General features: G+C 48.8%; 1 protein-coding gene across 3 annotated transcripts in view; it reads left to right on the top strand.

Annotated features, from left to right (window-relative positions):
• Positions 1 to 25750, top strand: part of Slc9a8 (solute carrier family 9 member A8) — a 56181-nt gene extending 30431 nt beyond the window's left edge. For all 3 annotated transcript variants that reach the window (XM_021637733.2, XM_021637743.2, XM_060382800.1), the window contains exons 8-16: positions 1920 to 2063; positions 7464 to 7602; positions 10031 to 10136; positions 15409 to 15525; positions 17523 to 17605; positions 18940 to 19051; positions 21404 to 21624; positions 22924 to 23070; positions 23692 to 25750. In XM_021637733.2, coding sequence (XP_021493408.1) covers positions 1920 to 2063; positions 7464 to 7602; positions 10031 to 10136; positions 15409 to 15525; positions 17523 to 17605; positions 18940 to 19051; positions 21404 to 21624; positions 22924 to 23070; positions 23692 to 23799 — 1177 coding nt within the window. In that variant the 3' untranslated portion in view covers positions 23800 to 25750. The remainder of the gene's footprint in view (positions 1 to 1919; positions 2064 to 7463; positions 7603 to 10030; positions 10137 to 15408; positions 15526 to 17522; positions 17606 to 18939; positions 19052 to 21403; positions 21625 to 22923; positions 23071 to 23691) is intronic.
• Positions 25751 to 26374: the final 624 nt, after the last annotated feature.

Raw genomic sequence — 26374 nt, 5'->3', positions numbered from 1 at the left:
CATCCCTCACCCTACACACACACACAAGTGGGTATTTTTAAAATCCAAATTTGTAGATGTTAATGGGGATTTTTCCAATTTTGTTTCAGTTGGTTTCTTTTTAGATGGTTTTTGTTCTTGACATGGTATCTGATGTAGAGCAGGCAAGTCTCAAACCTGCTGTATAACTAAGGATGATCTTGAATTTCTTATCCTCCTCCCTCTACCTTCCTGCTGGAATTAGAAATTTTTACCACCATACCTTACTTCAGTTTTGTTGCTTGTTTTTTGAGATAGGGTATATCACTCTGCAGCCCTGAATGACCTGGAAATCTCTATATAGAAGGCTGGCCTTGAACTCTTGGAGATCTGCCTGCTTCTATCTCTGACTCTGCCTCCCAAGTGCTGGCATTAATGGTGTGCCACACCCAGCCATTTGCTCCAGTTTTTGAGTGTTGATGACACCATTTTTCCCACAGACCCACAGGCTGCGTGTCGTAGCTTCTACACTTCAGAGAACACAGCCATGATTGGTGGCATGGACCTGGCCACAAATATTTCTGCTGGTGAGGGTTTGCCCTGAGTAGGCCATAGCACCTCACCAGCCAAGTTTTCTCTGTCTCTGTCGCTGTCTCTATGTGTGTCTCTCTCCCTCCTTCCCTCCCTCCCTCCCTTTCTTCTTTCCTTTTTTCTTTTTCTTTTCCCTGTTCCTGCTCCTTCCCAAGTCCCACTGTCCTGTCTTTTCACCTTTTGTTGGTAATACTAACTTTTGAGGGAGAGAATAAAGGAGCACATTTTTAGCTTGAGCCAGTTGTTTGAAGCCCTTCAAGAACTGGGTCCTGACAGTGGATGTGGAACCACTGCTGGCCAGGCCTCTTGAAGCCTCAAGTGACAGCCCAAGGTCAGAAAGACCCCAGCCAATTGAGTTCCCAGCAGACACCAATGTAATGTGCTGGCTTCTCTCCACAAGGCTTGTCCTCAGCTTTGTATTCTTAAGAATGTGACTTGGACATGGAGACGCTGTGCAGCCTGTAGCCTCCTTCTCAGCTGCATCACCAGCATCTGTGTTAGCTTTCCCTATGTTCGTTTCTCTCCATGCATGCCTGTGACCCTCATCCCGGTGTGTGGTCAAGAGGCCGCTGTAACTGTGATAAAGTACTTGGCTTCTCGCTGTACACCTTCAGCCCAGTAGGGACTAAAGTAACATAAAAGGGTTGTTGGCTTATAGGCCTGAAGTGCCTGGAACAGGATGGCTCTAGCTTAGCACTCCCTGAGAGGACATGCTCCTCTCGGGGGTCTCAGACCAGCTTTCCCCTTGCTGGTGTCCACTTCCAGTTGTTTATCTCACATGGGGCACAGCCAACTCTAGGCACTCCTCACCAAGGATCAGTCTGCTCCCAGTGACCTGGTAAAGCCAGTCCAAACCTGTGTACTGTGTCTACCCCTTGATACACAAGGATAGAAGGTGGGAGTGTGTGCTGGGCAAGGAGATGGGAGACTGTCTGCCTGATGTACTCTATGCAAAACCTCTGCAGAGCACAGCCCACTGCTCCTGTGGGACACAGTTGAGCCATTAATCTTCCTTGATGTTACTGTGGGTGATGAGGGTGAAGAGGAGGTGGAGCGTCTGGCCCTGGTGGCAGAGTAGAGGTCAAAGCCAATAGTTTATAGGACTTTTGGCCGAGAAAGCTGGGCACTACACGTTAGGGTAATCAGATTTCTGTGCAGCATTAGCTAGAACAGAGTGCAGCGTTGCTGCTGGGAAACCAGGCATTCTCAGCTCTGCTGCTAGGCCTCTCTGCTCCTGTGCAAGGCAGGGGGAGCAAGGGGGAGAAGCACACCCTCTCTGTTGGCTGCCATCTTGGCATCATATCCGAAGTGCAGCTGTGTGGATCCAGCACCATGCTTTATAGAATCTGCCCTTGTTTCTGTCCTTGCAGTTTTGCATTTGGCTCCCTGATATCTGCGGTCGACCCAGTAGCTACTATTGCAATTTTCAATGCACTGCACGTGGACCCTGTGCTCAACATGCTGGTGTTTGGAGAAAGCATTCTCAACGATGCAGTCTCCATTGTCCTAACCAAGTAAGTAGGAGAGAATGGAAGGTTCTGGCATCACACTGATGCCAGGACACAGGTCCTGGAGATAAGCTCACTACTGCCTCCCTGCATCTTAGCACTCTAACAAGGGGTCTGTGCTGCAGGGGTATGTCACAGCCATGCTGCTCCGGGGAGTTGAGTATGTTTTCTGACCTCCGTGTGTCTCAGCACTTTCACAGGTCCTCTCAGAGGTGACACTCCAGTCCCACCGCATAGCCCCTTTTGCAGTAGGTCTGAGTTACACTCCCTTGGTTGGCCTCTGTCAGCCACATGAGGCATTAGTGTTCGGGCAGCAATGCTAGATTAGTGAATTTAACACGGGCTAGTGTTGAGGGCTTGCTCACCCTGTAAGAATCTGTGGTGTCATGTCCAGCTCCACAGAGACAGACAGGGGCAGACAGGCCCTGTCCTCATTCAGCAGCTGTGGCACCTTCATTTCCACAGCTGAGAAAGAAGGAAAATGCATCATAGATCTGAGGCTGCTGCTGTGGAAAAGATACTTTGGAAGCTGCAAAATTGTTTTATTTTCTTTAAAACAAATCTATGTATTTATTTCGCTGGGCGTTGGTGGCATGTGCCTTTAACCCCAGCACAGGGGAGGCAGAGGCAGGTCGATCTCTGTGAGTTCTAGGCCAGCCTAGGCTTTCAGAGCTAGTTCAACTAGGGCTAAATAATAAAGATGCCCTGTGTTTTTAGAGATTTCAAGGTGATCTTTGGCTATATAGTAAATTTGAGGCTAGCCTGGGCTATCTGTATGTGACCCTGACATGTGTGATCTTTTCTTGAAGGGGTAATTACAGATAGCAGTTTGCTGTTAGCATATGGATACTGTGTTTGGCTGGGTATTGGCTGGGCTTACACCCCAATATTAGGTTGAAACTTTCCCCTTGAGCACAGCTAATAAAGTTGTCTAAGATAACATCATCACCTGGAAATCACAAGAGCGGTCTGCAGGCCACATACTAAACTTCTCCTCTGAAACCTCTTGAGCCAGGCCCCACAGTTCAAACCACCTCCAGCACGATTGCTTTTGCTTCTGCTAGCATGGCTCATTAACCAGCACTTAAAGCATTCGCTGTTTTTTTAAACCCAAAGCCCCCAAATCCACATTCCTCCAAGCAAAAGCATAGTCAGGCCTGTCACAGCAATACCCCACTCCTGGTACCGACATCTGTATTAGTTAGGGTTTTATTGCTGTGAAGAGACATCATGACCATGGCAACTCTTATAAAGTAAAACACTTAATTGGGGCTGGCTTACATTATCATCATGGCGGGGTGTTAGGATATTTATAAAAATGATGCCATGCATACAACAGATCTTATATGAAAGCTTATTTGGGGCAAGGGAGGCAGAAGAGAGTTAGGGTCTGAGTGAGCCATGAGGTTGGAGAGACAGAAAGACAGAGATGGGGAGAGGGGTTGCCCTGACAGAAACAAAAGCAGAGAGAAAGAGAGAGAGCAAGCGCATGTGTGAGTGCACAGGTGAGAGTCTCTGACTGGTTCTATCTGTCATAGGATGCAGGTAACGACATAGGACTTGTCAGGATCTTAAAGGCCCCTAAGGGCAGGCCAATTGAATTGCCTGCACAACATAACACAGGGAAACATGGCAGTTGGTCCTGGAGGAGAGTTTTACATCTTGCTCCACAGGCAGCAGGAGACTACTCGTCACATTGGGTGTAGCTTGGGCATTTATGACCTCAAAGCCTGCCCTACAGTGACACACTTCCTCCAACAAAGCCACACCTCCTAATAGTGCCACTCCTTATAGCCAAGCATTCAAATACTTGAGTCTATGGAGGACATTCCTGTCAAACCACCACAAACGCCTTTAAACCATTGACAGCAACTGTTTTTCTTCTGTAAGCTATTTCCTGAAAGTTTAACTTAGTTGGTACAGTACTTGCCATGTACAAAGCCCTGGGTTTGATCACAGCACCACATACAACTGGGCATTACACATGCCTGTAATCCCAGCACTTGGGAAATAGATGCAGGAGGATCAAAAGTTAAAGGCCATCCTCCACTACACAAGGAGTTGGAGGTCAGTCTGGGCGACATGTCACCCTGAGCCCACATACATTGTATTCTGAAAGCTCCTTAGCTCTGGGTTTTGCCTTTATCTCATCTCCTGGTGCACATGGTGTTGTGATGAGGACTTGCCTACTTGGAGGTGATGGCATGAGCTATTTTTATGGTTAGCAGCAGAAACTAAATTGCTTTGCCTCTGATTTCTTTGAAGAAAAATCTGTCAGTAGGAAAATGTCAGCTTTCCCAGGCCCCTGCCACACAGCTGCCAAGATGAAGAGATATTTTTGAAACAAATGGGAAAAGACGTCATCACATATCTACAGGAAGTGGCTTTGAAGGCCACCAGAGACAGTCCTGCAGGTGGCTCTGTGGACTGCATGTATGTAGAATGGCAACCTCCTTTTCCATTGTCATGGCCGCCTCTATTACTGCCAAAATCTACGGGCTACGGCCCTCTAAGGCCGCCTGCCTGTGCTGTGCGCATTCCAGTTGGGTCTGGCTGCTTTTGTCCACAGTAGGCCAGAGAGGAGTAAAGTGCAAGGGTAAAGAGCAGGAATGCCATGCAGGGTTCCAGAAAGGCTATCTTATACCCCAGGCCTGAAGGCCAGTGAGCATTTTTAGAAAGAAACAGGAAGAATGGGAATAGAAGGTTGATCCCCTTTTCATTGGCCTCTAAATGACCCAGCTGCTCTCCCTCCTGGGTTCTGAGGAGATGTTTGTCCACAGTTCTTTCCAAAGTGGTCAGGCATCTCACCTTTGCAAATGAAGTATGCAGTTCTTCATAGGAATGGAGGAAGGGCCTCCAGTTAGAGGTTGCTGCAAAGTAAAGCCCATTCTGGTTCTTCTTTAACTAGGTTATTTCTACATTCATTCATTCATTTATTTAATGGTGTGACTGTTTTGTCATTTCTTTGTTTTTGAGACAGTCGGTAAACCAGACTGGTTTTGAGGTTTCTGCAAAGTAAAGCCCATCCTGATTCTTTTTTTAACTAGATTACTCCTACATTTATTTGTTTGTTTGTTTGTTTGTTTAGTGGTATGGCAGTTTTGTCATTTGTTTTTGAGGCAGTCTCTCCTGTAAAACAGGCTGGTCTTGAATTCCTGCTCTTTCAATCTCCCAGTTGCTCATTTCTAGCTTTAATTTGCTGCTGTTACACTTTGTTCTTATGTCAGTTGCTGTGAAGGGCCCGACCTAGATCTTGATGGTATAAATCTGTTTTCATTTCTTTGGAGGTCCTAAGCCACCTGCTGGTCCTCAGCTATGACAACCAGTTAGACTTTTTGGCAGGCACCAAATTAGTCTATTCTAGCTGGAAATAAAGAGCTGAACTGCACAGTGAGAGATCTGGAATGGGGTGTGTTCCCGAGGGACACTAAGATGGATCACTAAAGGAATAAGTAGTTTATTGGGGAAGCTATTAACACCATGGACAGAGAAGCAAGCACAGTCAGGGATTCAGGAAACCTGTGTGAAGAGTTCTTACTCATTTTTGTTTTTGTTTGTTTGTTGAGACAGGGTTTTTCTGTGTACCCTTGGCTTTCTTGGAACTTGCTCTGTTGACCAGGCTGGCCTCAGACTCATAGAGATCCACCTGCCTCTGCCTTCTGAATGCTGGGATTAAAGGTGTGCATTACCACTGCCGAGCCAGGAGTTTCTTTAGTGTCTACTTCTGTTTATTGTGTGTGTGTGTACTTGTACACACAGTCTGAATTTGGAGCTCAGAACACTTCTTTCAGCAGTTGACCTCAGGTTTTGCTGCAGGTGTCTCTGTCTTCTGCTTCATCTTGGTGGCTCCTAAGGATGGGTTTTTGTATTGTGAGACCTCTCAAAACTGTGTCATGTTCCTTCAGCCTGTGAAGCTCACCAGGAATCTTGAGGTCACCTGGCCAAGCTGCTCTTTCATCAAAGATCATTCTCCTTGCAGGTGGAATAGCAGTTAGTGAAGCCAAATGGTTCATAGTTCTGTCAACTGGTTCCACAGGCACGTGCTGAGGCTCTTGAAAACCTGGGCTGTGATTAGGCCCAGAACACTCAGTGAATAGGATGGAGAGAGTACCACTGTAGCCACCATGCACTCTGAAGGAGAAGCTGTCTCTTAGGGACCTGAAAATGGGTTGGCCTCTGTGACAATCTCAGGAAAGGTGTCTGAAGGAAGAAGGGTACTGTCCTAAGGGACAGGTGAGTTAGCAGAGCCAGGGACGTCGAAGAATGACCTGCTGGGAAACACCAGTGCCCATGTAGGCCATCACTGAGAGAAGAGATTGAGCAGAGAGGTCAGAGTAGTGCTGACACTTTGGAGCAGCTGGTACCTTGGCAAGTGTGTGATTTAGGGGATCACTTCGGCTGCTGATAAAGACCTGGCTGGAAGACAGGTGGGCATCCTTAGGGAAGAGGCATGGATCCAGGACAGAGAGCAGGAGACCTTTGAGAGTCTGATTTATCAAGAGCAGCTCTTCTTTATTTTAAAAAATTAAGATTTATTTACTTATTTTTATGTATATGAATGTTCTATCTGCACGTACACCTGCATGCAAGAAAAGGGCATCAGATGACATAGATGGTTGTAAGCCACCATGTGGTTGCTGGGAATTGAACTCAGGTCTTCTGGAAGAGCAGACAGTGTCCTTAACCACTGACCCATCTCTCCAGCCCAAACAGCTCTTTATTAATAGTGTTCTTCTCTTTGAGGACAAAGCAGCTGTTGACCTGCTTCCCACAGCTGCTTTGCTGGCACAATGAAAGGGAGGATCTTCCAGCTCCTCTCAGGGCTTCCTGAGTCCCCATCTTAGCCTAAAGCTCTGACTCTTTACCTAGCGTCCACCCACCCAACTTCCTGCCAGAGCCCCATCTGGAGTTTTACGGTAGGATTTCTATGCTCAGCAGTTGGCAGCTGAGGCCTTTGAGGGTGAACCGCTGACTCTTCCAACCCGCATCCTCCATGCACTTGAATGTTCCCACTCAAGCCCATAGCCGTGGACACTGTTTCCTCAGCCTAGTAGGCCTCTTGCATGTCTTCATGCCCCTGTATCCTAAATGGAAGTCTAGTCTGTGTTGCCTTGGGAACTTCCTGGATTGTCCCTAACCCAGTCTGAGTTAGATGCCCACCCTTTTTCACAGCTCTGCCCTTCCCCCTCATTATCCAGGGCAGCTTCTAAGAACAGCCTTTGTCCTGTCCTCTGAGCCCCAGAAACCACTTCAGTGCCTGGACAAGTAGGTGGCCATAGACGTCTCTAGTGGCGGGTGGGTTGAATGGTGGGAAAGGGAATTCTGGGAGAGGCAGTAAGTTATGCTCAGCTGATTCTAAGGACTGGGTCTAAAGCACTGTTAATTTTCTGTTTCCTTTTCTCCTAGCACGGCTGAAGGTCTAACAAGAAAACATATGTCGGATGTCAGTGGGTGGCAAACATTCTCGCAGGCTCTTGACTACTTTCTCAAAATGTTCTTTGGCTCTGCAGCTCTTGGCACACTGACTGGCTTGATTTCGGCATTGATATCCTTTAAGCATGGAAGCATGAGGCACAGGGGTCACACTTGATGGCATCACTCACAATTTTCTCTGCTTCCTCAGGAGCCCAATTTTAATGTAAAGTTTTGTTAAAGGAAGGTTTTGTGCTAAATTGTGGTTTGAGAAATGCTGTAAGCCCAAGGACTCTTATATTTAACCTGTGAAGTATCAGGACAGTTGTATTTCTTAAGACAGAAAGGCCCCCTCAGCTGTCCTTGAACTTGGTGTCCTGAGATGACAGGGTTGCCTGTCACACTCTAGGATGCTCTCTCTTTTCTTTGACAGGGTTTCTCCGTGTAGCCCTGGCTGCCCTTCAACTCACTATATACACCAGGCTGGCCTCAACTCACAGAGATCCATCTGCCTGCCTCTGCCTCCCGAGTGCTGGGAAATGGCAAGGAGGCCAGTTTCAGAGCCACTCTGTTGGGTGGCAGATTTGACCTAGCTGCTGGGGGTGAGAACCAAGGGCAGGTGACGGCATTCCATCCCTGTCTCAGTTTTTGCATCCAGAAAACTGGGAATTTTCTTAGAAACAGTAGCTTGTTGCAGATTTATTTTTAATTAGGGAGCGGGTAAGTGCATGTGGTGAGAGCACAGATCCCCTGGAGCTGAGTTGTTAGGAGTGGGGAAGCTCGGTGTGGTGGCGCATGGCTTTAGTCCCCTTAATCTCTGATCTTGAGATCATCCTGGTCTACATAGTAAGTTCCAGGACAGCCAAGGCTATGTAGAGAAACTCTCATTAAAAAAAAAAAAAAAAAGAAAGAAAAGAAAAGCGGTTTTGATCTGTCTGGTCTGGGTGCTAGGAACTGAGCTCGGTGGGGTGGCTCTTAACCCCAGAGTCATCTGTCTAGCCCAGAGATGGGAAACCCCTCCCCTGGTGAGTTCATCTGGAAGGGTGGGAAGGCTTTCAGGGAAGTGCCGTCCGTGTTGTTGAGGCTCTGTGCTGCTGGCTAGGTAGCGGCTGTTGGGCAGAGAGAGAAAGGTTCCTTAGAGCACTGTGACAGTTTATCACGTAGCAATAGGACGGGCTCCAGAGGGGTTCTATAGCTGTCGGGCCCATGTCCCCAGAATGGCCACATGGCCCTTCTGAAGCAGTTCATTTCTCAGATAGCTGGAATACTCTGGCCTGGTTCTGAGTATATTTCCCACTATCCTGGTGACAATTTGGGCTGTTCCTCTTACCAGAGGCTGAAGGCTGATGGAGTCTTTTCATAGCTCTGTACCAACAAGCAGAATAAGGAAGACAGTGTCAGTGCAGTGTTTCCCCAGACGTAAGGCTCAGCAGTTAATGCGCTGTCTGCCCTTAGAGAGGATCCAGGTTCAGTTCCCAGTACCCACATGACAGCTCACAACCACCTCAAACTCCAGTTCCAGAGGATCAGACACTTCTTCTGACCTCTGTGGGCACTGCACGTATGTGGTGCAAAGACATGCAGGCAAAACACTCACATACATAGAATGTAGACATTTTAAATTAAATTTTATTTTTTATAATTTATTCACTTTACATCCTGATTTTAGCCCCCTCCTTTGTCTCCTCCTGGTCCCACCCTCCCTTCTTCCCTCCCCTAGTCTTCAAAAAGGGGAAGCCCTCCTCCCCTACCATCTGACCCCAGCCTATCAAGTCTCATTAGAACTGCCTGTATCCTCTTCCTCTGTGTCACGGCAAGGCCTCTCCCACTTAGGGGGAAGTGACCAAAGAGCTGGCAACTGAGTCCATGTCTGAGACAATCCCTGGTCCCCCTATTGGGAAACCCACATGGAGACTGAGCTGCCTTTTGGCTACAAGGCAAAGGGGCTAGGTCCTCTTCATATGTAAACTTTTTATAAAAAGAAAAAACCAAAAGTATGTTGGAGATAGTAATGCATGCCTGTAATCCTAGCATTCAGGAGACGGAGACAGAAATATTCCTACAAGTTTAAGGTGAGCAAGGCTACATAGTAAGGTCCTGTCTGAGAAAGAGGCAAGAAAAGGAAGAAGGGGCAGAGAATAAAAAAAGAGGCAGCAGAGAGTGGGGAAGGGTATGTATCCAGGTTGGTGGTGAACTTGGCTGCCTTCAAGGAGCATATTTTGTAATGAAGCAAGTACATGGGAACTCAGCTGTAGTCAGGGCCTGGGAACATTGGCCCTCTGTTCCCAGGGGTGGCATGAGTGGTGTTCTGCAGGGGTAGGAAAGACAGGCCTTTTAGCAGAGCAGTGAGTCCCTGAGAGCGGGAGGTCCAGTGAGCTGTGTCTGCAGCCCCAACCCTCTAAGTCAGCATTTCTGACTGTTTAGTCAGATCCTCATTTCTGTAATGAGGAATTTCCCACTGGAACCATGCTACAATCAGCATCTTTTGTGCCACTTGTCTCTGTGTCTTGCCAACGTCCATCTGGGGTCCCTGATCCTTTTTTCCTTGACACCTGTGCCACGTGCTGAAGCACATTGACCTGAGGAAAACGCCTTCCTTGGAGTTTGGCATGATGATCATTTTTGCTTACCTGCCGTATGGGCTGGCAGAGGGGATCTCGCTCTCGGGTAAGCACCCAGTACGCTGTAGGCGCAGGGTTTTGCCTGGTGATAGAAGTTTTGTCATGTGAGTTGCTTTCTCTTGGCAGAGACAAAGGTGCTTTGTCTCTGATGGTCCCTGTTTCATCACAAGAAAGCAAGAGGTCGAGGAAGAGTATATACACTGTCCAGTGGGGGTAAGGGTCGAGGTGCAGGCAGATGGGTCAGGAATTCAAGCTCATCTTCCACATAACATATTCAAGGTTAATCTGGGCTACATGAATTCTTGCCTCAGAAATAAAAGCAAGCTCCTGAGATGGTCAGCAAGTGAAGGCGTTTGCCACCAAGACTGAATCTCCATAGTGGAAAGTGAGAACCGATTCCAGAAGCTGCCTTCTGACCTGCACACACACACACACACACACACACACACACACGACAGACAGATAATGTAGATAAAGTAATCCTTTTTAAAAGGCAGGGGCTGGAGAGAGGGCTCATTGGTAAATTGCTTGCTCTGAAAGCAGGACAACATGAATTTGGATCCGTGTTGCTCAAGTAAAAGCTAGGTGTAGGAGTGTACATATGTCTAACGCCAGTTCTAGGGCACTGAGACAGGAGGATTTGTTGGCCAGACAGTCTAGCAGAATTGATGAGCTCAGTGAGAGACCCTGCATTAAACATGAGATCAGTGGATAGCAGCCTCCACCTCCACATACATACCTGCATGCAGACGCCCACAGAAGTACAAATAGTGTACACCGCACAGACGTCACTCCCATTAGACCTTTAGAAGTTTCTGGTAAGAAACAGATTCCCATCATCTCAGAAGTAAAGATAGGCCTGCCCAGCATGGCTGCATCAGCCTGTTGAAGAACTAACTTCATCTGTCCTGTGGCCATGGTATTCCATATGGAGTGTTCTTGGTTTTCTTACCCCCGGTTCAGTGCACCTTGGCCACCTACTGCCTTTTGCCCAGACTGCCCTCTGCTGGAGCTGAGCAGTGCTGTCCTGGGACAGCTGCCCCCTGAGTCTTTGCTCTCTGGAGCAGGTATTACAGTCCCTCCTGCCAATCATAGCAACCACACTAGGATAGCTGGAGTGATGATCTGGCTGATGACAGCATTGTAGCCTGGGATTCTAGTCGGTCACATTGCATCAAGATGAGAAGCATGTTGATGGTTCCAGTCTAAGCCAGCCTTGTGAGCACTGAAGGAACTGAGAGCCCAAGACTGCTGCCTGCTATGCCCTTCTCCTAGTCCACGTGTGTTTCTTGGGGGTGGTTGCTGCTACAGTGCTGGGCACCAGGGCCAGGGCCTCATGCTGGGCATGACATAACAAAGTTGCACCCCTGCCTGCTGTCATTTTTTTGTAAATTTTTTTTCAGCTTTTTAAATTTTGTTTACTGAGAACAGGATCTTTCTGTTATGTAGGTCTGACTGTCTTGAAACTCATCACAGATCCTCCTGCCTCTGTATCCCAAGTGCTGGAACTAAAGGTGCATGCCACCATGCCTGGCTAGATTCTTTCTGCCTCTTTCTTTTTCTCTTTCTTTCTTTCTTTCTTTCTTTCTTTCTTTCTTTCTTTCTTTTCTTTCTTCTTTCTTTTTGTCTTTTCTTTTTCTCTCTTTCCTTCTTTTTTTCTTTCTTTCCTTCTTTCCTTTCCTTTTCTTCCTTCTTTTCTTTGTCTCTTTCCTTCCTCTCTTCTTTCCTTCTCTCTTCCTTTTTCTTTCTTTCTTCTTTCTTTTTCTTCCTTTCTTTCTTTTTGCGTGTGATTGTGCAGCATGTGAATGCCTGATAGTTGTGGATGGTTGTTAGCTACCATGTGGGTGCTAGGACTCAAATGTATGGTGTCTGTTGTAGTAAATAAATGGTGTTAGGCTATGTAATGTTTATTATTAGCCCTAAGATTATCATGATGGTATTATTTAACCCACCATCACAAATAATAAGACACAGACAACTGTTAGATTTTATAATTGCCGTATTTACCTTGGGGCAGGCAGATATTTCATCTCTGCTGGCTCAGAAACCTTACCATCCATCTGCCCCCTTCCAATGCCATATGCCTTAACTATCCTCATCTGGTCTACCACTCATAGTCCCAAGATACTTGCTTCTATTCTTCATCTGGGCCTTTCTATGCCATTCTTGGAGTTCTTCCTCTCAGCACATGTGGGTTTTTTTTTTTTGTTTCTGTTTTTTTTTTTTCCTCCACACTAACCCATCATGGTGTCTTCCTTCCTCTTCTCTTCCCATCCATCTGTCTCCTGTGATTCACCTGTCCTCTCTAAACCCCGGAATCTTAGCCATGCCTACCCCATTCTTCCCTGCACAGGTATAGGCCATTTAATCAACCAATCAGGTATGTTTTAGGCAGATTTACAAAACAAGGATAGGTGTAACCAGATCTGGAGGACCAGTAACATGCATCCGACCAACCGCCAACAAGTGTCGAAAACCAGATGCTGACCCCAAGGTGTTGCAAGGCAAATTTTTAATTTTTATGGCTGGGTAGGGCATACACAGTCCTTGGGAGAAGAAGAATAAAAGCAGCTCAGACCGGACACAAAAAGGCCTTTTTTATGGCAAATGAGCAAGTGATTAAGAAACAAAGAAACTGAATTTTGCAGTTATTTTTATGATTATGGTAAAGGTACGTGTTATGGGTTTATGGTCATACAGTTAACATACCATGAAACATTTTATGGTCAGTCAGTTCTCAGAACAATGGAAATAATTTGCAGTATGTAATTCAATTCACAAGATTATTGAGGAAGAACAAATCAAAAAAATACCAAGTTGACCTCTAGCTAAGGACATGATCAAAGTCTAACATTGTTTAACTAAAAAGAAAAATGGAGTCAGCTTTTCTTTAATACAAACCCAGGTCCTTTGCAAGAGTGACAAGTACTCTTAACTGCTGAGCCCTCTCCAGCCTTCTGGCGTTGCCTTGTCTTAACAGCAGGAGCAGGGAGGATTGGCTGTCTTGGAGAACAAGGGCACAGAGAACAGGTGACGCTTGGGAGTGCTTTGGGTTGTTTGTCCAGTGCAGCAGGGATTGAGTGGGACCTCAGGCTCTGGGAAGCCTACTTTGTACTCAAGAAGCAAGAGAGCAAGCCCCGCGCCTTCCCTTTGCCCATCTGTTCCAGACTGTCTCCTTGTCTATCCCCTTTTGTAGGCAAAATGGAAGTATAAAGGAATGTGCTACTTCCTGGGAGGTTGGGGGTAGAACATTCCAGTCCTCCTGTCATGTACACAGCAGAGCCCTATGAGGATTTCAAAGAGCAGGTGGCCTGTTTTGCAGGGCCTTGCATATGGTCAGCTCAGAGGCTAGTGTGTGACACAGCTGTGTGGTCTTCGCTTTTTCCAAGTGCAGTTAGCCAGTTAAATGGTTTCTCCAAAATGGTACAAGTGAATTAAAACTTGGTTTATAAAGTTTTATTTTCAGTTTATGTGTATTGGCTTCTTGTTCAGTGGCTTCTAAAAAAAACCTCAGCTTCCCTCTGCCTAGATAGGGCTCTGATAAAAGAACCTGTGTGGAGCCTCCAAGTGGCAAGGGGAGCAGCTGCCAGGCACTGATGGGGGGGAAGCCCTGGGGGAGCACAGAGGTCTGAACCCTGGAAGAAACAGTCGCTTATCTTCCTGAGTAACAGGTCACTCTTTGTCTGAGAACAGTAATTGGTGATTATGGGGAAATTAGAGTGAGTGTTGTGTTTTGTTTTGTTTTCCCTTGAGACAGGGTTTCTCTGTGTAGCCTTGGCTGTCCTGGACTTGCTTTGTAGACCAGGCTGGCCTTAAACTCACAGATTCACCTGCCTCTACCTTCCTGAGTGCTGGGATTACAGACGTGCACTACCATACCTGGCTGACTGAGTGTTTTAAAGTGTTTTTTATAAAAGAAAAATCTGAGGTTGGAGAGCTGGCTCAGTGGTTAAAAGCACTAACTCTTCTTCCACCTTCAAATCCCAGCACCCACATGGCAGTTCACAACTGTCTGTAACTTCAAGATCTGATACCCTCACACTGATATACGTGCATGCAAAAACACCAATGCACATAAAAATGAAAATAAATTATTAAAAAAGAAAATTTCCAAACATTTGATTTTACAAATTAAGACTCAGGAGCCTTTCTACTCAGCTTACATCTCAAAAAGCCAAAAGCCCTTTCCATGATGTCTTCTCTTAATGTTCCTCCTTTTTCATTCCTGTAAGCTGGTTTCTTGTTGAGCTAACTTTATTTAATCATGTTTACAGAAAGCTTTTGGATTAAAGGTGTGTGCTAGAGCTGAGCCACACAACCAGAAATAAGTTTTTACAGTTCACAATCTTGGGGTTGACAATGGGATCAAATATCCTGCAACATTAAAGGTCCATTCAATGGCCGTACCCTTTACACCCAGGTCCTTGGGCTCTTCACCTGTGGATACAACACCAGCTTCTCATCCCAGCCTTTAAGCTAAGTTCAGTGATGCTCTCAGCTGTTGAGCTGATACTGTGATGTTCAGGTCACACAGTTCATCTTCCATTCACCCCTGACTGTTGAAGGAGTAGACATTGCACCTACAGTTGAGGGGAAGCCACCTGGCCAATGTCACCAGCTGGCAGAGAGAGAGAAGGGGGCCTGGCCATTTCTCTGTAGCTTCTGGAAGGCCTAAGGTTGTGTATCCACCCCCACTCGCAGTCACCCCTTTCTTCTCCTCTCTCTCCTCCCCACTTCTGTTCCCTCCCATTCCCCCTCCCTCCCTTCTTACTCACTTTCTTTGTCTACTCATTTTTGAGGTAGAGTTTCATGTAGCCCAGCTGGCCTCAAACTTGCTGTTTAGCCATATTCTGATCTTCTGACATCTGGGATTGCAGATGTGTGTGCCATCACATCTGGCTTGTGCTTCTAGGGAGGGACCCAGGGCTCCTTGCTTGCTAGGCAAACAGTCTACCAACTGAAGCTGCATCCTTCTTTCTTTCTGTATTCTTTTTTCCTTGTTACATGTAGTGGGTGTTTGGCCTGAATGTGTGTCTTCATATGCTTCATACCTGGTGCTCATGGAAGCCAGAATAGGATGTAGAATCCTCTGGAATTGAGTGACGTAGTTGAAAGCTGCTTTGTAGGTGCTGGGAAACAAAATGTAGGTGCTCTGGGAGAGCAGCCAGTGCTCTTTCCTCTGAATGATCTTTCAGCCCCTTCCATTTTCTTCCACCCCCTAATACTTAGGGTTTTGTGGATTTGGGGAAGAGTGTTATGGGATTTGCACATCTGTCCCTGTGCTCTGTGTCATGTGTGTTCTCTCCCTCTTTCTCCAGGCATCATGGCCATTCTGTTTTCAGGCATTGTGATGTCACACTACACACACCATAACCTCTCCCCAGTCACCCAGATCCTCATGCAGCAGACCCTCCGGACCGTGGCCTTCCTGTGTGGTGAGTCCTACCTCTGATTTGCCACACAAACTGGGATTCCTGCCCTGCTAGGGTGATGCTAGAATTTTTCCCTGGCAGCAGGACCCAGAATCCTCCAAGCCCAAGCCAGTACCATGCTCCTACCTCTAGGGTTGGCTCCTTTGGCTTTGTGATTTCATAAAAGATATGAAACACCTAAAAAAAAGGATGTTTGGTGGCTTCAGTTTATGACCCAAAGTAGAACTGTGGCTAAACATTTCAGGTGTATAATGTGGAAATATCCACAGATATTTCCTGGAAATGATGCTGAGGACGGTTAGGGTAAAATTTCAATAGCTTTGTGAACTAGGCTTTCCAGCTAGGGCACTGAGTTTGTAAGCGAGGGTGTCCTAATACTGGGGGACTCCAGAGTTGCATCCCCTAGCCTGAACATGAGGTATTTTTGTTAAGCTGTAGCAGTTGAAGCTTCTTTTCCCTCCATCTTTCTGTGAAGCCACTCCTGTTCACACCTGTGTCACCTTCAGACATCCCTCTAAACTTGACACACACACAGACACACACACACACTGTGGGCTAAGGCTTCAGCTGCAACCTCAGCATCCCCTGGTGTTGGGGGCCCTGTTTCACTTTGGAGCCAGGATGGTAGGGCTGGCTGTGCAAGGCTGGAGAGGCCAAGGAGCCCATCGCTAACGAGCAAGCCGGAAGTACCTGATGGTCATTTGACCCATACCCCTTACCAGAAAGCCTCAGCTAAGGGTTCTTAACTGGTCCTCACAGGGCAGGCACAGAGAACAGCACAGCCCTCAGCTTCTGTTGTGCTCCTGGACCAGTTTTCTTTAGTACTCAGTTCTGGAACTGGGGGCACACACACCATTTCCTCTGAAGCTCTGTCACAGCATCTGTAGGAACTCACCAGGCACTTGGTCTCACCTGATCAGCTCTGCCATGAACAATTTAGTCAGTGTACCCGACTGTTCTGATGTAGCTTGCATTGCCAGAAGTAGCTTACATGGCCACCCTGAAAGGATCAGTTAAGCTAACCATACATTCCTGCTGCCAGGGAAAAGTGGAGAAGGCCTGAATGCACTGGCTTGGAGGATCACACAGTATTAAGTGAGAAGGCAGCTGTGTGTGGGGGGGGGAAGAGCACCCTGTTGGCTGTGAGCCACAACGACAAATTCACAATCCACTTCAAACACTGCTGAGTGATTGTAAACAGGGTCGCCAGCTGCATTTCAAAATGCGGTCCCTGTCTCCTTAGGTATTGGGCTGTATTTTTGAGCCCCATAGTTTAATCAGGAGCCTGGAAATTTGTGAGGTGCTATTTTCAGCACATACCAGTGACGGCATACCAAGTGCACCCAAGCCTGGAAATGGGTCCTTCCTGCAAGCCTCTTATTTTATCCCCCCCCCCTTTTTTTTTTCCAAGACAGGGTTTCTCTGTGTAGCCCTGGCAGTCCTGGGCTCACTGTGTTGACCAGGCTGGCCTCGAACTCCCAGAGATCTGTCTGCCAGTTAGTTGTCTCTTGAACTAATTGGGAAGGAGTTAACTAAAGGCCTCCTTTCTCATTTGTCATGTGGCATGTACAATCATGTGCTCAGAATCTTTGCCACTTTGCTGCCAGCAGGATCCTGACTGATGAGTATTCAGCATATGCATGGGTGGGAGCTTGTTTATTTGCATACAATGTCTGACAGTTGACTCATGATGTTGGGAAATTCTTAGTAGCAGGATGGATTGCCTATGTGATAGTAAGAAGAAAGCCGGCTGTGGTGGCTTGTAATCCCAGCTCTGAGACTGCGTTTATGGCAAGCCTGGGCTAAACAGCAAAAGTCTATCTCAACCCATCAAACCCAACCCCCCCCCCCAAAAAAAAAAAAAAGACTGAGTATAAAGTCTCACCACAGCATGGCTGTTGGTATGACTTCAGGAATGCTTGCTTAATTTACTACTGGATTGTAAGAAAGGAACTGGGACAAATCATTCATTCTTTGTTGTTTTGTTTTTGTTTTTTCAGAAACATGTGTGTTTGCATTTCTTGGCCTGTCCATTTTTAGTTTCCCTCACAAGTTTGAAATCTCCTTTGTCATCTGGTGCATAGTAAGTACATTTCTTGTTTTTAATTGAATGGCGTATTTTTAGAATAGCAACTACGTGGTCTGGAATTATTTATATAACTGTTAACAGTTCAGAGTCAACAGCTACAGAGACATGCTTCTGTTGAAATTTTCTTTTGTTTAAAAGATCCCAGAAATTAAAAAAAAATAATAATAAAATAAAATGAAAATAAAACAGATCCCAGACATAAGAATCTGGACATTTTACATTTTCAGTGGCCTTAACTGGTGTAGTTTCCTTTAAATAGTACAGTTTTAGCCAGGGCATGGCAGTAGGTACCTGTAACCCCAGCACTTGGGAGATGGAAGCAGGAAGATCAGCAGTTTGTGGACAGGACAGCAGGGTGGTGGTGGTCCTTGGACCCAGCAGATCTCTGTGAGTCCAAGACTACCCTGGTCTATGTAGCAAGTTCCAGTCCAGCCAGGGCCACACAGTGAGGCTCTGCCTCAAAAAAGATAATAGAAAGTTTTAACTCCATGAGTTCAAAATCGACATAGCCTTGCACAGCAGAACCCTGACTCAGAAAAGGAAAGGAGAAATTGATCACCTGTAAGTGATCCCAGTTCTCTTGGTCCTTCTGGGTCCCTTCTCCATCCCCAGTGTGACTGACTTCCTTTAGAGTGGCTGCCTGCATCACAGTTCTGTCCTGGGAGTGTAGGTGCAGCTCTCCGGAGAGCCCTGGGAAGGCTGTTCACAGAAACGTATTTTTTTGTTTTGGATCCAACCCAGGGCCTTGTTCACATGCACAGGCAGGCGCTCCACTCCCAGCCCCTCCCCCACCCCATGGAGCTGGAGTTGGTTAAAGCTAAGAAGCCTTCGAAGCCTGCACAGCAGCTATGCCCCAAGCAGGCCCAGGACGTGAGCCACCTTTGTGCTCGCCGCCGCCGCCGGGCCTCTCTCAGCCCACTCTCCATGTTCTAAGGAGCCAGACCCCAGAGCAGAGGCAGAGGGGACTCTCTGCCATTGCCCCCAGTGGGGAAATTATCATAAGTCCACCCCACTATGGAGTCCTGGTTATCTCTTGGCTCACCTCTAAGTACTGCTGGAGCTTGGTGGTGCTCGCCTTTATTCTGGGGCTGTGTGACTAAAGCTTGTTAGTGAGTGACGCTTGTTACTCTCTTCTAGCATTTAAGACAACAGGGCAACCCAAAGCTTCATCAAGGTAGAGCCAGGGCAGCAGTGCACATGTGCATCTCCGCATGCGCTGCCGGAGCCTGTTACGGCTGAAGGCAAGGCTGCTTAGACAGGTGTGCTGCCCTCGTGCTCTTGGAGGACGCAGGGGATTCCACTTACACTGGGCACACTGATATTGACAGGTGCTGGTACTGTTCGGCAGAGCTGTCAACATCTTCCCTCTGTCCTACCTGCTGAACTTCTTCCGTGATCACAAAATCACCCCCAAGATGATGTTCATCATGTGGTTCAGCGGTAAGTGGCTGGGTGGGTGGGGCCTGGGCTTGGCGCAGGGGCCTTCCAACAGGTGGTACAGATAGCACCTCATCGTGGCACCATGGAGTGGGTGGCTCTTTTCTGTCTCTGTGGTAAGGACACTCAAGTTCCAGGAGGGCAAAGGTCATGCCTGCATCCAGGACTCTCTAAGGCACAGCAAGGACCCTTTGTAGGCCTGTATATGTGGTGTGCTGTGCTGTGGTACTAAGGATGGGGATTTGACCCAGGGCTGCCTCATGCTAGGAAGGTACTTAGTACTTGCCCTTTGACCCAGCTGTCATCATCCCCCATACTGTGCAGGTTATTTCTCCGCTACAGAGCTCTCATTGCTGAGTCTGAGCATTGCAGCCACTTGTCAGTCACACCTCTACTTTCTCAAGGCTGGATGATTTTGTCAGTCTTCAACTCTAGCAGTACTTTTCTTTTGTTTTTGTTTTGTTTTGCTTTTTTGTGTTTTTCAAGACTGGTTCTCTCTGTGTAACAGTCCTGGCTGTCTTAAAACTTACTCTGTAAACCAGGCTGACCTCAAGCTCAGAGATCCACTTGCCTCTGCCTCCTGGGTGCTGGGATTAAAGGTGTGCGCCACCAGTGCCCAGTGTCCCTTAGGATCTTTAACTTTCTCTACTCCTCTTATTTAGGTTTCATTAGCCAAGTGTGATGGCACATGACTTGGATCTGAGCAGATACAGAGCTCTGTGAGTTTTAGGCTAGCTCTGCTTTTCAAAGCGAGTTCCTGACCAGTCAGCACTACACAGTGAGGCCCTATCTCAAAAAGTAAAATTAAAAAATAATTGAAGTATTTCCATGTGGACTGGATTACAGCAGCACTTTCTAATGTCTGCTACCATTTGCCTCATTCTTTTTTTTTTAAAGTCCATGTGAAAACTGTGCCAAGTACAGTGGCACTTAACTGTAAGGCCTGCTACATGAGAGAATGGGGCAGGAGGATTTCTAGCTTAAGTCCAACGTGGATCCTGTCTCCCATAAATGTGTAGAGGTCTGGCTGACCCAAAACTTGCAGTGTAGACTAGGTTTGAACTTGCAGCCATCCTTCTTGTCTCTGCCTCCTGAGTGCTGGAATTAGCATCATTTAAACAGAGTTCCTCCCAGTAAAAACCAGTGCTGCTCCCCCAGCCCCAACTTCTCCCAGCTCTTCACTCTGTCCGTGTTTTCTCCACTTGTGCCCCTTCTGCTGTGAGGTTTCTACAGCGTCAGCCCTCAGCCTGTGTACCTGCTGGGCTTCAGGCTCCCTCTTCCCACTGCTATTGGTAGTATATCTAAGACACGTCCTCCTGGGGCTCCCCAGTCTCTCAGCAGCACTTCCCACACTGACCCCAGACAGTGGCATCCTGGGGCCTGTCCCTACCTCCTTCAGGTTCCTTACGCTGGAGCCCACTGGCTATCTGCTACTTGGCTTGCCCTCCCTTCTGTGGGAAGCAGCATGGTGGCTTGGTATACATGGCCTCCACCATTGGCACTGGCTGGGCATGTATGCACAGTGAGCTTATCACAGGTGTTTAGGTTCCCTCAGCCTGTGGCCCTGTGAGTTTGGAGGAGCAGAGGAGCTAACCTCTGCTTATGACTCCGGACCCCCCTCCCCCCACTCTGGCCTCCCTGCTATCTCAGGTCTGCACTGCTCCAGCAGCCAGGCCCTCTCAGAGGCACGTGTCTGAGCCACCCCATTGTGGTCTCTATTCCCAGTGAGCCTTCTCCTGGATTTAGTGTTGTGTTCACTGCCTCTCCCAGTTGCTCTGGGAACTTCTGAAGGTGGAGCTTGGGATCATCCCCTGCTCTGTGTGTGTGTGTTTGCAGATCAAGTGTCTCTCAACTGTCCTCTTCACCCTCACTTGATTATTGCCAATAAGAAAAGCGAGTCATTAGACAGATCACTCCTTCACTGCTGCCTGTGTCTGCGTCATAGCCCTGAGCAGGACATTTCTACTCTTAGCCTGATCCCTGGTTTGCGTGCTATGGAGAGTGGTAGCACCTGCCAGGCAGGTTTCTGTGGCAGGCAGCCATAACTGCATAGAGCACCTAATTAGTAGCCTGGGGCACCCAGGGAGGACTCAGCCACCATAGCTGTTACATGACAGATAATGAGTCCCCGAATACACCTGCTACATAGCAGCATGTCTATGGTTATCTTGCCTGGAACCAGTCCATGCAGAACATGCAAGGGACGTTGTCCTGGTCACCCTGCCACCTACTCTGGCGCATCCTGGGCCACAATTAGTGGTGCTGAGTTGAAGCCACCCTGGAGCCACTTCCTTCTCTTTGCCCTTCCCCTCCTTCTTGCATCGCTTTTTGACATTCACCTTTTGACATTCCCAGGCCTTCGAGGGGCCATCCCCTATGCACTGAGCCTGCACCTGGGCCTGGAGCCCATGGAGAAGCGTCAGCTCATCGGTACCACCACCATTGTCATTGTACTCTTCACCATCTTGCTGCTGGGCGGCAGCACCATGCCTCTCATCCGCCTTGTAGACATCGAAGATGCTCGGGCACGCCGAAGGAGCAAGAAGGATGTCAACCTCAGCAAGACCGAGAAGATGGTTAGTATGGCTGTGGGCCCTGCGGCCTGTTTTCTGGAGAGGGCAGGTTGGAATTCTGGGGGCTGGTGCTTGCACATGTGTTTGCTTACCTCAGGGTTGGCAGTGCAAACCTGAGAACAGGTGTGGAACCTGTCTTCTGAAGCGTGGGTCTTTGGGGTAGGGTGAATGCCAGCCTGTGACTTGCTAAAGCCACAGAAGCTGAGAGCTGAGGCCACCTGCAGCTCAGGACATTTAAAGTAGAGCCTGGTCCTGTGCCAGACTCCTGGGTGCCTCTGCTACCAGGAGCTGAGCCAGAAGCCCAGGTCAGGGAGCAAAAGCTTTCAGATTTAGGTACTCCTCGGTGTGCATTTACACTCAGTAGGGGCCAAGAGGATGGTGGCTTGTGGGAACTTTGAGCTTAGGCTGGAAGCATGGTGGCATCCTCGAGGACAGAGGGGTTGTAGCTTAGGGCTAGCGGTGTTCAGGGCCCAGCCACCCTGGAAGCTTATGCTTCTGTGCCCTCTTGCCCACCTCTACTTCCTGCCAGCCGCCTCCTGCTGCCAAGCTACTCTTGCACTTCCTCTCCCACTGCACCAACTCTGACTCCTGACCCTCCTTTCTGCCCCATCCCCCTGCATCCCTGAGATATATTGCCTTTTAATCTTCCTGTTTGAGATGTAACTTGGTCAGTCATCTGAATGCTACCTGAGAGTGGGAGTCAGAGCTGCTGGCCCAGGCTCTCTCCTCCAGGCAGCCTCAGGCTCTGCAGGTACTTCTCATGCTAAGAGGCCTTTCTTCCCAGCTTCTTGTAGCTAACCAGTTTGCTTGGTGTTGTACTGTGCTCTTTGTGTTTTCTGTGTATGTGCATGCCATGGAGTGTGTGTATGAGTGTGTGCATGTGTGTGCGCCTACAAGAAGAGAGTATTAGATCCTCCAGAAGTGGAGCTATAAGCAATTGTGAGCCAGCTGACAACAGCACTGGGAACTGAACTCAGGTCCTCTGGAAAAGCAGCAAGCATTCTGAACCACTGAGCTGTCTTTCCAGCCCATCTTCAGGCTTGTCAAACACCAGAGACTGACCAGGCACTTCCTCTGTACTGCAGGCCCAGGTCAGCAGGGCTGTGCAACTTTGGAGACTCCTATGCTTAAATCTTGTTGGTCACTGGGCATCCCTGCAGAGGGTAGGCTTTGGGGGCCCAAAAAGGTCTGCTTGTGATCACCTGTACACAGGTAGAGTGTGTTAGGAGTGGAATTCTGGCAGGAAGGCAGAGTGAGAGCTCCCAGGGAAGGGCTTGCTGACACGGCAGCTCTGTTACACAGGGCAATGCCATCGAGTCAGAGCACCTGTCAGAGCTCACCGAGGAGGAGTACGAAGCCCACTACATCAGACAGCAGGACCTCAAAGGCTTCATGTGGCTGGATGCCAAGTACCTGAACCCCTTCTTCACACGGCGGCTGACACAGGAGGTAGGCATGTCGGGGCCCCTCATCTCCCCTCAGCCCGGCAGTGGCTGAGGATAGGGAGGGAAACAGCTGCTGAAGGCTGGGTGAGCAGCCCAGCTCCACCCCACTGCTTTTCCTTCGCTGCACATGGTGGAAGACAGGTGAACACAGGTTGGGCTTCAGCTGCCCTTGGGGACATGGGTTGGCTTCTGATGCTCAGCTAAGAAGTCTCAGCCAGGCCTATGACCCTGTTCCTCTGGCACAGCAGCTGCCTCCTATGGGGTGGGTAGGCCTCTCATGGCTGGTCTCTCTTTCTTCACAACCTTTTAGGATAGCACAGCACTTCACACCCCCATGAGCACCATGTCCTCCAGCAGCGAAGCAGCAAAACATGTCCTTTCACTTGACATCTGGTGAAACCCAGGGAAAGGACCTCCCCAACCCACACACACAGAGCAGCATGTTGCAAAGCTGCCACAGAGCCCAGACTTCTAATTCCAAAGGCTAGGCTTATAACATGGCCATTTTTCTCCCTCTGTCCTGTCAGTTCTCCGCACACTATCCTTCAACTCATAGTTTCACAGCAGCCTCTTGTCCCCTGACCCTGTCACTTACTGGATAGCCTCCTTATGTATCTCCCTCTAGGACCTCCACCACGGGCGCATCCAGATGAAAAGCCTCACCAACAAGTGGTATGAGGAGGTCCGCCAAGGACCATCGGGCTCTGAGGATGATGAGCAGGAGTTGTTCTGAGCCCACAGTGCCCCAGGCCTGGAAGAACATACCTCATGCAGCCTCCTCAAAACACAAGATGGTAGGTCAAGGGCGAGTTTTAGCTAAGAAGCTTCAGGCCTTTGGAGCATGCTGACTTCAGAAATGTGATCGGCCTCCATGACTCATGGAACCAGACCTGCCCCAGTGTTGTTTCTGGGCTCGCAGAGGATGGTGGCAGCCAGCCTCCTTTCTGCTTCTGTGCCAGGCCATAGAGAAGCTTTGGGAGGCTGCTTGCTCGGCTCACACCATGCCTGCACCATGCCTTCCTCACACTTCTGGAGCAGCTGCTGGCAGGCACGTCTGCCATTTGTCTATGAGTTGTCAAGGTGCCTTGGTGGTGGCAGCAGCAGCCTCAACCTAGTGCCAAGGCTAAGAGAATTTGAAAGCCTCACAGCCCCTGGCCTGTGTCCTGTGCTCCCTAAGAGAAAGGCCAAAGGACCTTTTTTCTTGACTGGAACCGGCACCTCCCGCCTGCCTTTGTGCAGGCAGCTCTGGCCTTGCTGGGGCACAATGCCTCCCGTTTTAGACTGGACCTGAATTGAGCTTCCCAGAGCCTGCTGAGAGGACTGTTGCACCAGCTCTGAGCGCCAGTAGGCACCTCTGCTCCCTGCTGGGGAATGTGGGCTTAGCATGCTGAGTGCCCAGCCCTCCATGGCCCATGGCCAGGGAGCAAAGCACTGGAGGGGATTTTTCAGATGTTTTACTTGAGAAGCAAATTGCTGCCGCCACCTTCTCAGACCTGCTAGGCCTGTTGTGTGCGGTGGTGAACGTGTAAATGGTAGATGACCCAGTTATGCTGCGAATTTCAGGTCTAGGCCAGGGACAGGCCAGCTGGTCACACAGAAGGCAGTTCAGAGTAGTAAGGGACATGGGTGCCCTGGGCATCTGGCACTTTAGCCAGTGGGCAGGCCCTACCCTGTACGTCCTGGAAGCCTATCCCTGCAGTGTAGAGAGCCAGTTCTTGGAATCAGTGACCTGCTTTTTACAGTGCTGTGGTCATAGGCACATCCAAACAGCCACATCCAATGTGTTGACAGGCTGAGGGGCTTGGTGTGTGGATTCCTTTCTATGCTGTAGAATGCCAAGAGACTGAGCAGGGAGCCACCCATCCTAAGGCCTACCAGGCCACATACCCATGGTAGGTTCTGGGCCAGGCGGCTGCTGCCCAGACCCCTTCTCGCTTAGCTGTGGAGGTGGGTATGGTGGAGGTCAGCTGCTCCCCTCTCAGATGTGAGGAGGATCCAGTAGCTGTCTAACACCCACTAGGCTTCTAAGATGGTGCGTGGAAACGGAAGCCCTCCTCATTCCCTCAGAAATAGCAACTTGTGTTCCCTGCTGGCTGGTGCCCAGGAAACCAGGTCCAAGCAGTAGCATCAAGTCACTGAGTTCCCTCAGAGCCCCAGAGCCAGGCTGTGTTAACTGAAACTGCATGGGAAAACGAGGCAGTGAGAGCTGGGAGAAAGGGCCTTCTAGTGACCCTGCTTCTCACCCTGCCTTTCCATTTGTCCACCCAGTTTCAGAGTGAGGAGGTGCCTGCCTGCTTCACCCAGGCACCGACATAAACAATGGTGGGGGTTGGGGGGGACAGGCCACCCTTGGTGGCTGTGGCCCCTGCTCTAGAGCCATGGTAGCACAGACTGGTGAGTGGTGGAGTCACCCTGCTTCTACAGGGGGAGGCTGAAAGTTCTCACAAGCCTGGGTTCCTTCCTTCTGACAGTGGAGGGTTTTGGAAGTGCTGGTTTCTGTTGTGATTTAGGGAGGCTGGCTGGGAGCCATGTGTTCAAGGTCCCTGGGGCCTTTGCTGCTCCCTGGAGGGGCCTGAGCAGGAGGGAAATGTGTTACCCTTCTGGAGCATCTCTTGCCTGCCCCCCCCCACTACTGAATGGGGGTCATATCACTGGTTAGTTGAAATAAAGTACTGCAGAACAGAGCTACCCTCTGTTGTGTCAAGTGACTTTACACACCTGGATTTGCATCGTCCTGCAGGTCCCCACAGCTCTCCAGGACAGCAGCAGGCATGTTCCAAGTTCAATGGTTAGGAGTAGACAGCCTCTGGCCCCGGTTCTCCTCCTGCCTGGGGGCTTTCTCAGGCTGTCAGGAGGGGCAGGAGATGAGAAGCTGCCTGGAATGGCTAGTGAGAACAAGTACAGGGATCCCACGCCCCAGGGGAACAGCTGATGGCCAGTTCAACTTTAATTCCAGAGGACAAAGGCTATATACCCCTAGAGGAGTGGGTGGGGGGCTCCAAGAATAGGTGTGCATAATTGGTTGGAACTAGGCACTTCGAGGATGCTTGATTTGCATTATATAGCACACTCCTATCTTAAGAGTAGAAGGTCAGTGCTAATTAACATATAGATAAGCACAGGGAGGGGAGAGCTAGCAGGGAGCTGTGTCTGAGGCCAGATACCAAGTGTGATTAGGGGAGTCTGTGTCTAGAGACACTTTCCAGGTGAAGTCAGGCAGGGAGCAGGGGATCCCACTGTGGGGAGGGAGTTCTGCCTTTAGTGCTGCGCTCGTAATGGCTATCCGGTCCAGGTAAGAACTGCAGCCT

This window comes from Meriones unguiculatus, chromosome 4, assembly GCF_030254825.1.
Source record: "Meriones unguiculatus strain TT.TT164.6M chromosome 4, Bangor_MerUng_6.1, whole genome shotgun sequence".
NCBI lineage: Eukaryota > Metazoa > Chordata > Mammalia > Rodentia > Muridae > Meriones > Meriones unguiculatus.
This window is presented reverse-complemented; position numbering and strand designations above follow the sequence as displayed.